We start from the raw sequence: 11,498 nt of genomic DNA on the forward strand, positions 1-11,498 counted from the left end.
AATAGAGTTTTGCCAAGAGAATGCACTGGTCATAACAAACACCCTCTTCCAACAACACAAGAGAAGACTTTACACGTGGACATCACCAGATGGCCAACACTGAAATCAGATTGATTATATTCTTTGCAGCCAAAGATGGAGAAGCTCTATACAGTCAGCAAAAACAAGACCATTCAGGTATGACCTAAATCAAATCCCTTATGATTATACAGTGGAAGTGGCAGATTCAAAGGACTAGATCTCACAGACAGACTGCCTGAAGAACTATGGATGGAGGTTCGTGACAATGTACAGGAGACAAGGATGAAGACCATCCCCATGGAAAAGAAATGCAAAAAAGCAAAATGGCTGTCTGGGGAGGCCTTACAAATAGCTGTGAAAAGAAGGGAAGCAAAAAGCAAAGGAGAAAAGGAAAGATATAAGCATCTGAATGCAGAGTTCTAACGAATAGCAAGGACAGATAAGAAAGCCTTCCTTAGCGATCAATGAAAAGAAATAGAGGAAAACAACAAAATGGGAAAGACGAGAGATCTCTTCAAGAAAATTAGAGATACCAAGGGAACATTTCATGCAAACATGGGCTCGATAAAGGACAGAAATGGTATGGACCTAACAGAAGCAGAAGATATTAAGAAGAGGTGGCAAGAATACACAGAAGAGAAGAGGTAAACTGATGGAAAATAAAGGGATCACTCCTTCATAGTCTGCATTAAAGGGGATACAAAGAGAATAGAGGGATAAATCGGCAGATAAACGGTGAATTTTAAGGACTTTGTTTTAAACATGTAACTCTGTATCACATAAAGGTCACTGAAAACTCTGAGTCCTCCCAGTGTGCACACATCGCTTCCCAGTCTCCAATGCAGCAGGTGTAAGCTCAGGCAGCCACCAGGTGTCAGCCCAACCTTCGCTCAGTTAAAGTCTGAGAAGGGTCCACTGTTGTTGCCAGTGTAGGGGAGACAGGCACATGAGGCCTTTCTGGAGGACAACCTGGCCACACTGATCACACACACCTATTATGACCCAGCAAATGCCATCGTCAGGTAATATGGTCTAAAGATTCTTGCACGTGGATACATATTTATAACTGTGAAAATGGGAGAAAAAATCAAGAAACAATCTAAACACTCAAAATTAGGTATTATGGCCCATCCACCTTATGAAATACTTATGCAGCCATAAGGCAAACCTGCATGCACTTACAAAGAAAACATTTCAAAAACTTGTTTCTCAATGAAAAGAGCATGTGACTTGGCAATGAGATTAGTGCAAGCCACAAGTGTACACATGAGTGTGTGCATACCTGGGAGTGACCAGGAGGTCACTCAGGACCTCAGGGAGGGAGTGTCGGGGGAGAGAGGACTGTTACCTTCCATCCTACCTTTGTATTTCAGCGATAGCATGCTTGTGATAATAAAGTCATACATACAGCGATGATAACATGCTTGTGTATCAGTGGAGTACCGATTACTGGAGTAATAAAAGATTCTCTTTTTTAAAAAAAGAGGAAGTTTGAAATGAAACTTCTTTCAGAATTAGACTTGTAGTTCTTATCCACTATCAGTAAGAAGGAAATTAGCTGACGAGGAAAAGCTGGCCACAGTTGTTTGATTCAAAGAGGATAGCAAACATGATAAGCAACTCACCACGAGATACCAAAGTACCTGATGAAGATGAGTTCCTTGAAGGCAGAAAATCTCTTCGCAAAGAGTTGGACACAATTTAGTGACTGAACAACAACTACAACGACCACAGAGTAGGTGCTTCAAAGAATGTTTTCATGAATTGAGCTGAACAGGCCTCCCAGCATGTAGTATTTATCACCTAAGAAGAGGAGCTATTCTCTGTTACCAAAATCTGGAAAGCTATCCTAAGGACTCTTTCTCCTGGGTTTACCTATAGACACCTCCAGCATGTACATCAGGTGCCCCAGACCAAGGCTACCCCGGTAACTGAAGGGGGTCACATGCCCCAATTCCCAACAGAGGCCAGTGTGAACATCCTCTCTTTCTACCTAGAAACAGAGTCACTCCCACCCATCCTGACTTGTCTCCCTGGTTTCTGAAGATGGACCATCTCTCTAACTGGTGGCTCCTGGCCCCATTGACTCCTGACTGCTCACCCAGTACAGCGCTGCCAATTCAGTCCAGTCATTTCTCCACCCTGCCCTTTCCATGATTAATTCCTCTCTGCATATTAATAAGACACCTCTCAAGCCTAAAAACCCTTTCCTGTCAAGCTATTGGCCTTGGTTCCTTCCTTTCACTGCCAGTACCCTGAAGGAACCATCTACACTAACTGTTCACAATGTTCTTTTTTCTCCCATTCCTTCCTTGATCTTGACACTCTTCCTACGGCCAAGCTTCCATGTTGGGGACCCCCCTCTACCCGACATCGGTACCATGCCCTTCTCTGTGACATCCTCTCCATGCTCGGCTCTTTCCAGATTCCCCCCCACCTTTTGGGCAACTCCTTAGTACTGTTTACTGCCCACCTTCTCCTTCAGCCCTCTAAATCAGACCTCTTAGCCCCAGGCTAGCAATATATTCCTGACACCTCTAAAACCGTATCTATTACTTTGCATGCACTTGTATGCTTTTAGAGAAGTCTATGGTTTTCACCATAGACTTAAAAAAAAAACATTTGTTGTTCCCAAGGGCTTTATTCTGAGCCCTTGTTTCCCTGTACGTGCTTCTGCAAAGTCTTTTTATGCCAGGGTCTCAACCCCACAGGGAGGCTGGTATCTCTTAAACCAGGGTCTCTGGCCTACCTCCTACATTCCCATTTGTCAGCTGAACATGACCAGGAGGACACTTGGGTCTTGGGGACTCAATGTGCTGAATATCCAGCTCAATACGTTGAGCCTTAAATTTGTTTTTCATTCTGTATCCTTTATCTCAGTGGCAATACTGCTAGACATTTCAACATCGCCCCAACTCCTTTGATATTAAATTAGTAATCAAATGGTGTTGTAGTGTGCGTCTTATTCTTAGACACGCTCAGGAGTAATCCGGTTCAACGTCTGTCTGCTCCTCTCCACCCCATGTCGGGCATTCATCACTTGCCCCTCGGACTGCTTTATTACAGTTGGCTAGCTGATCTCATGGGCCCAGTTTCTCCCTGCATTTTCTCTCTAAAACTTCAGTATTTCACTAACAGTTTCTGGGAAATAGGGCTTTGTTAAGCCTATCCTTTCATTTTCTACAACAAACATGTACCGCTTTTACTGTGTTAAATATTTACATAATTGGGAGGAGGGACTGAACAGATCTGATCACAATAATCTTAGCCCCAACCACCCCTGGCTCGCCCGTACCTCAGCCAGGGCCAGGGCCTCACGCGCCTGCCTCCCTGGCTCCCAGGCTGCGCTCCTTGACGCTCACTTTGTGCTCTCGCAGCACAACCACAGCTCTTCCCTCGCCTCCAAACAGCAGTCCTGTTCATACGGCCCCTTCGGCCAAGAAAGCCAGCTTTCCCACCCTGCTCTCCATGTTCATCCTTTTTCTTTCAAAAGACCAGTTTCAATATGACTTCTAATTAAGACTTCAGTGAACCTCTAAAAATCCACCCCCTTTCTTCCTCACACACATTCCCAGGGCCTCCAGACGGCTCACAGAGCCCCGGAGAGAACAGCGGTGCTTCCGGCATGTGAGCCGGGCCCTTCCTTCCCACCCCCGGGGCCCAGGACGGCACTCTGCTCACCCGGGGCACGAGACAACTGTCTGACTGATGGATGGGTGGGTGGAGAGGTTGACAGGTGGATGAATAAACTCAGGAGGAAAGCACAGCGCACTGGAAGGCACATAAGAATGTGCTGACAGACATATGTGTTTACGTGAAGCTCTTGTTACCAGGCTAAGCAATGGAGAGAACTTGCTCTGGTTTTAAAAACTGAAGTGGTTTTAAAGCTGAACAAGTCCAAGTGAACTTTCAAACATAACCCACCTGACTCCAAAGCTGCGTTTTGCTGATTGCCTTGTGGTAACTCCAAGAATAAACATAAAGAGTCACTTTAGCTCTCTGAAGGATAATGGTGCAATGCTTCATTAAATAATATTAGAACATTACAAGTTCGGGATTTGCCAAAATAATCCAGTCAAGACTAGAATTCAACAAGGAGTGTGCGCCCAAACGCCAGCAAACTGCGGGCTATTCCTACCACAGGGTGGTTACTTTAAGCAATGGGACTTTTAAGCCTGTGTAAGGATTATCACTCACACAGCTCTTCTTCTCAAAACAACTGCCTAACTTTTTGACACTTACCTTATTAAGAATGTGTAACTGCAGTGTATTAGCTTGGCTATCATTTATTGTTAAATACTAAATGTACATCCCTTTTGTTTTCTACATAAATATCCTACCAAAGCTCACAGGCAAAACAAGAATGTGAGACAGTTTCGTCATGTCTCCCACCCTCAAATTGCAGCTTTCTGTTACCATACACTGAAAACGACTGCTCCCGGATGGTCCTGGTCAGTGGTTTTCGGGTAAATGAGTTCTTTTTCAGCAGATCTTGGAAGAGTAACTTCCAGGGCTGCCTGACAAGGAGTCAGTGCATAGAAGATCCACACCCTCACAAGGATTTATCAAGTGCCTACTCGGGTCCAGATACAGATTCAGGAGCTAGAGGTAAAGTAAATAACGCAAGACAAAGACACGAGATAATCTAACAATGAAATTCACTCCATAGAAACAGAATACTGAAAACAAGCAGTCTTCCCTCTGCTTCTAACTAGGACTCCAGGTAAAAATCTAAGAATGACAGCTACATAAAAAGTGGGGTTGCACACACTACTGATGGAGACATAAAGTGAAGCAGTCTTTTTGGAAAAAAGTTTGGCAGTTTCTCAGAAGGTCAGACATAACGTTACCATGTGACCAGCAGTCCCACTCCTAGGTATGCAGCCAGGAGAAATGAAAGCATATGTCCATGCTAACACATATACAAATGTTCACAGCAGCACTGAAAAGTTGAAACACCACGCATACCCATCAACTGATATATGGATAAATAAAATACAGTGTTACCCATACCCTGGAATAAAACTGAATGGAATACTCACACATGTTACCACATGGATGAACATTAAAGACATCATTCCAAGTAAAGGCAGTGGGACAAGATGCCACATATATAACACTCACAGGAAATATCACAAAAGACAAACCTATAGAGCTAGAGAACAGGTCAGTGGTTGCCTGGGGTGAGATGAGGTGGAGTAAATGGGACTGACGGACGGGGTAAGGAACTCTGCTTGTGGGGCTGTGATGAAATGCTCTAAAACTGACTCTGGTGGTGGCTGTCCAATTCTGTGACTATACCAAAAACCAGTGGGCTATATACTTTATGTATGTGACTGTTATGTAAATTATATTTAAAAAAACTTGTTACCAAAAAAAAAGTTAGGTTGGTAGGTAAAGAAAATCTCTTCATGAGATATTAAACCTATTACTAGGTTGTTTGTCTACTGATGTATCTTCTGTTAGGCAGAGCCAGAATTTCTAGATGCTCCTGGATCTAAGTTGAAGGATTCCCTCAACATTTCGTGTCTCAGACATTTGCTAGAAACTGGCAAAATAAAGATGAACAGGCATCTCTCTATTCCAGAAACAGTTCAGTCTATCAATGTCCTCCCCACCTTTCCCCTCTTCTTCTGTCTGAAAAAGCACAATTTTTAAACCAGGAAGCTGGGGGTTAGAAAAGCACATGTACAGAACTGGTACAGCCTCCATCTGACGCCTCATCTGCCTTGCCTGGCTCCCCCTGCCCTTTCCCCGTGGCCCCCTAGACCTTTAGGCTCTTCTTACAAGACTGTCTACTCTATCACATCCAGATCCTGTATATCAACACTTGGCCAAGAAATTCTCAAAGCAGAGAATTTCATGTGACTCTCATGTGACTTAGAGCTTATAAACACTGGGGGCTTAAATACCTAACTCCTTACTTAGACACCTGACAACTGAGACTGTTCAAATAATACCATTTCTTTTTAATGATGACTTTTATTTTTTTATTTTTACTGTGGTAAAATATTTAACCATAAAACTTACCATTTTAACTATTCTTCAGTGAACATTCACACTGTTGTGCAACCATTATCACTATCCATTTCTAGAACTTTCTCATCATTCCAAATGCAAACCCCATAGCTCATTAAGTAGTGTCTCCCCAGCCCCCAACCCTGGCAACCACCATTCCACTTTCTGTCCCTGTGTACTCACCTATTCCAGAATACCACTCTTTCTGATCTCTTTGTTTTCCTACATAAAGCTAAAAAAATTCCTGGCAAATTTTCCAAATGACCTTTTAAATACTCAGATAACCTACAATGAGAGTAAACATAACTGAAATATTTTTAAAATAACTTTTTGTCAAAGAAGCTGTTACCTCTTTAATTGCCATCATCATTTTTAAGAGTGTGGGTTTTGCAGAATCAAAGTGCTCTAATGTACGTATTTACCAATGCTCCTGGGGTCACACCCTGCATCTTACTCTATGTAAATTAGGCCTCAAAAAGTTGTTCAGAATCACCACAGTAAGGACCAGTGCGTGTCCCCTCTGGCCTTGAGCTGTCACATGAACTCCAAAGATCAAGATGACCCCTTGAGGGCACAGGGCCAGCCAGGAAGAGCAAGGCTGGACATCCAGCAAGCCAACATCAGGGGCAGCATTACTCACTTCATCAGCTTCTGTTTTGTGGCTGAATCTTTGAAGCTTCTGAATTCCTCGCCAGCTTTGATCTCATAGAACTGCGGCTTGAGGACCGTCTGCTGATCCTCCCGGAGCTGTTCCTGCCTCTTCACTTTTTCCTCCTGTTGGAGAAGCCGGCGCTGTTTCCTGACCTCTGCGACCCAGTCTTTTTCATCATCTGAACTCTCAGAACTTTCTGCATCACTTGGTTTTCCTTCCGGTTCTTCCTCCTCTTCCTGAAAATAAAAATAGTAAGAAGCAGCTCCTTTCCCTCTGCCAAAAACATCGACCCGTTATTTCCTTTTAAATAGCATTAGCCTATCAGAGTCTATCAGACACTGCATGCATTGGAAAAAAATGTCTTTAATAAAAGAAGGTATATTCCTAAGCTGAAGGTCAAACAAATTACAGCTTTATTCAATGACTCTTCTAACCTATACAGAAAACTAAATATTACACAAATTCTAAATGATAAATAGTACATTACTTTTCCATGAAGTTCCTGTTGTTCTAAGAGTCTCAGTTTCTTCTTCCTTTTTTCACTAATTTTGGAAACAAGTGGATTCAAAAGCCTAAATTCTTCACTCTCTTCGTCTACTTGGAAGTCAGGGTTCTCAAACATAACTTTAAATCGATCATCGGTGAGAATATTAGGAAGGCTCTGTAAGAAAAAGAATATCAAAATTTAAAGTTAATATTAGAATAAAATCTGCCCAGGAAGATAGCTTAAAAACATCTTACTCAACAATTTATTAAAAAGCTACATAAGGCACAATTTATTAAATTATGATGAAATTGTTAAAGAGCCAGTCTCCAGGCCTTCCTTCTTGCTTATTTCTTACCCCTGTTTCACAGCAGATATGTATTACTTGGCTGCTGCACACAATGAGCTAAGAATGAGTCTTTTGGGCTAAATTTACGCTTAATATGTTGGAAAGAATTTTCCTTAGTTAACTTTTTTGATGTAAAAACATTTCTCAAGGAAATACATGGTTTTGAAACATGGCTTTCTAAGCATGGCTACTACGCTGAATGAGAATCAGTGAGTCTGTCAACTTCAGATTCCAAAACTGGGAGAGGAAGCATGCGCCAATAATAAGTTAAGAATTGACATGGGGTGGGAAGCTGATGGTGTCAGTTTACTGAGTCTGAGTTATTGGAAACATAATGGATATGTCCTTCCCTTATAGGATAGCCTCATCAATTTTACCCTAGGCCATTGCATTGTTCTCAAAGATACAGTGTACGACTGAGATTTCAACATAATAAAGCTTTACGATTGAGACCCATTTGGATAGCTTAGGACTGACACTGAATTCCTTTTTATTTGTATCACTTCTGAACAGAACATGTTCTAGAAATGTACTATAAACTTAGTGAAGTGAAAAGTCGCTCAGTCATGTCCGACTCCTTGCAGTCCATGGAATTCCTATACAGTCCATGGAATTCTCCAGGCCAGAATACTGGAAGGGGTAGCCTTTCCCTTCTACAAGGGATCTTCCCAACTCAGGGATCAAACCCAGGTTTCTCACATTGCAGGAGGATTCTTTACCACTGAGCCACAAGGGAAGCCCAAGAATACGGAGTGGGTAGCCTATCCCTTCTCCAGCGGATCTTCCCGACCCAGGAATCGAACCAGGGTCTCCTGCATTGCAGGTGGGTTTTTTACCAACTGAGCTATCACTGTAGCCCAACTATAAACTTAAACAGATGATACTTGTATACACTCAGGGCTTCCTACTGTCCTTATCTGCAGTAGGCTTGGAAACAAGATAAACTAACCTACCTGACAGGGTTTGTAGACAGCCTAAGGAACAGGCTGGAAAAAATGAACCTGTCTGTGGTGGCCCCTGGATCTACCTAACAGACTTTATCTTACTTCCTGCTTCTCCACTACTGAGAGTAAATATGGCTCTAAGTTGTTGAGTCAGAATGCTGTTTTTGTATAACAACTACACAAAAAATTGCCCAAGGGTCCATCTAGTCAAAGCTATGGTTCTTCCAGTAGTCATGTATGCACATGAGAGTTGGACTATAAAGAAAGCTGAGCACCAAAGAATCGATGCTTTTAAACAGTGGTGTTGGAGAAGACTCTTGAGAGTCTCTTGGACTGCAAAGAGATCAAACTAGTCAATCCTAAAGGAAATCAGTCCTGAATATTCATTGGAAGGACTGATGTTGAAGCTGAAGCTCCAATACTTTGGCCACCTGATGCGAAGAACTGACTCACTGGAAAAGACCCTGGTGCTGGGAAAGATTCAAAGCAGGAGAAGGGGTAACAGAGGATGAGATGGTTGGATGGCATCACTGACTAGACGGACATGATTTTAAGCAAGCTCCAGGAGCTGGTGATGGACAGGGAAGCCTGGTGTGCTGCAGTCCATGGGGTCACAAAGAGTTGGACACAACTGAGCAAGTGAACTGAACTACACAAAAAAATTGGCAAACCATGAGACACTAAGGAACTTGGGCTATTTATTACCTGTATGTACCTAAAATCTGACTAACCTTTACTAAAATTCTGTGATATGCTGAATTAATATTTGAGACACACTGAAGGCTCCTCTATTATCATTTCCAAGACAGATTTAGAAACAAAGAGATATGTCCAAGGCACTCACTCATTCACAACTTGACTAAAAAACAAACCAGACTCTACGCTACAAGGTACCTTATGAAGGATGCTAAGCAGACATGACAGTGCTCTAGGAGTAGAGGGGTAAAAAGTAATTCCAACAATAGACATCTCAGTGGGGAGGGGGAGGGGAGAGGGGAGCACATCGGGGAGGAGGCTTCAAAGAAGGGTACTTTGCAACAGATAGGAATTTGGGAAGAGCATTTCCAGCCTCCTGAGGAGTGGTGAGCAGTCTGATAATGCTAGGACAGTGGCAAAATTTGAAAAAAACAATTTTTGATCAGGCCAGATTGTAAAAAATTTAAGATGCCGCGACCTCACTCTGCAGTAAGGGGAAATGACTAGGGGAAAAGAGGGTAAGGAGGAGAAAGGTGACAAACAGGACAGTGAGTCAAGAACCTCACAACAGAGAAGCTGCTTTGTGATTCTGCAGCCGATGGTACACGCTGGGCTAATGAGACAGAACTCAGACGCGAGCAAGACACGAGAGGCCACTTGAGGAAATGGGAACAAGGACAGGGCCTGAATCAGGGCAACTGGAACCCAAGGTAAAGATACACGAGTAAGCCAGAATTGACAGATATCTCTATGGAGGAGATGGGAGGAGGAATACTGAAAAATACTGTTAAAAATTTATACCAAAGGTCTAGTTAAAGTGACTAGAAAGCTGGGGAATACCGTTAAGTTAGGATCTATCATTGGAGATGATCAGACAAAAAAAGACATAGGGTGGAATAAAGGGCAAGAAATTATGTACCCAAGAAACCAAGACGTCCCCCAGTGGCTATAAGTATACCATGATACATTCAGACAACAGAGTATTATTTAGCGCTAAAAAGAAATAGGGTATCAAGCTACAAAAAGACAGAGAGAGACCCTTTCTAAGCAAAAGAAGCCAATCTGAAAAGCTACAATCTCAACTAAATGACACTGAAGAAAAGGTAAAACAATGGACTCAGGCAAAAGCTCAGTGGGTGCTAGGGGTCCAGGGAAGGGATGAAAAGGTGGAGCTCAGAGGGTGTGGGGAAGCGAAAATATCCTTATCTTCTAATAGTGGACACGTGTCTCAAACCACAGCATGAACAACACCAAGGGTGAACCCTAATGTAAACTGTGGGCTTCAGGGGATTATCACGTATTAAGGTAGGTTCATCAGCTGTAACAAACATCCTCCCTTGGTGGAGGATATTAACAGCAAGGTGGGTTGGGGCTGGACGTAACACACGTGTCGGGGGCAGGGGGTATGTGGGAAATCTCTGTACCTTCCTCTCCCTTTTGCTGTGAATGTAAAACTGTTATTAAAAAGTGTCTTTAGAAAAATCCAGTGAATGAGAGAAGTTAAACAGAGAAAAAAAACAAAATTATGTTCCATTTAAGACTGGTTAACTCAGTGTATGCCTGGATTCTGATGGATGCCATCAGGTGTCTGAAACCACGCACCAGGGCTCAGGAGAGAAGAGAGGGCTACACTGGATACATTTTGGAGTTACCTGTAAACACAGAGCAGGTGATACTGCCCAAGACTAGAAGAACAGCTATTTGCTAAGTATATATTTTCAGGTTTTATAGTTACATATTGTCAGGTTTTATATAAATAGATATAAAATGTAATGTATATGTATATAAAATGTATATTTAGATATAAAATGTATAACATATATGTATGTGAAGTTGCTCAGTCATGTACGACTCTTTGTGATCCTACTGACTGTAGCCTACCAGGCACCTCCGTCAATGGAATTTTCCAGGCAAGAGTACTAGAGTGGGTTGCCATTTCCTTCTCCTGGAGATCTTCCCAATCCAGATATCAAACCCAGGTCTCCTGCATTGCAGGCAGACAGATGCTTTACTGTCTGAACCACCAGGGAAGCCAATATGGACTGGAAGAAACACAAGCTGGAATCAAGATTGCCGGGAGAAATCTCAATAACCTCAGATATGCAGATGACACCACCCTTATGGCAGAAAGTGAAGAGGAACTCAAAAGCCTCCTGATGAAAGTCAAAGTGGAGAGTGAAAAAGTTGGCTTAAAGCTCCACATTCAGAAAACGAAGATCATGGCATCCGGTCCCACCACTTCATGGGAAATAGATGGGGAAACAGTGGAAACAGTGTCAGACTTTCTTTTTCTGGGCTCCAAAATCACTACAGATGGTGACTGCAGCCATGAAA

General features: G+C 42.6%; 1 protein-coding gene across 2 annotated transcripts in view; it reads right to left on the bottom strand.

The window, feature by feature from the left end:
* NOL10 (nucleolar protein 10) overlaps positions 1-11,498 on the bottom strand; it is an 89,464-nt gene that overhangs the window by 14,092 nt on the left and 63,874 nt on the right. For both annotated transcript variants that reach the window (XM_010852062.1, XM_010852063.1), the window contains exons 18-19: positions 7,179-7,352; positions 6,680-6,927 (exon numbers count right to left, since the gene is read on the bottom strand). In XM_010852062.1, the coding sequence (XP_010850364.1) occupies positions 6,680-6,927; positions 7,179-7,352 (422 nt within the window). The remainder of the gene's footprint in view (positions 1-6,679; positions 6,928-7,178; positions 7,353-11,498) is intronic.

This window comes from Bison bison, unplaced genomic scaffold, assembly GCF_000754665.1.
Source record: "Bison bison bison isolate TAMUID 2011002044 unplaced genomic scaffold, Bison_UMD1.0 scf7180017864307, whole genome shotgun sequence".
NCBI classification, from domain to species: domain Eukaryota; kingdom Metazoa; phylum Chordata; class Mammalia; order Artiodactyla; family Bovidae; genus Bison; species Bison bison.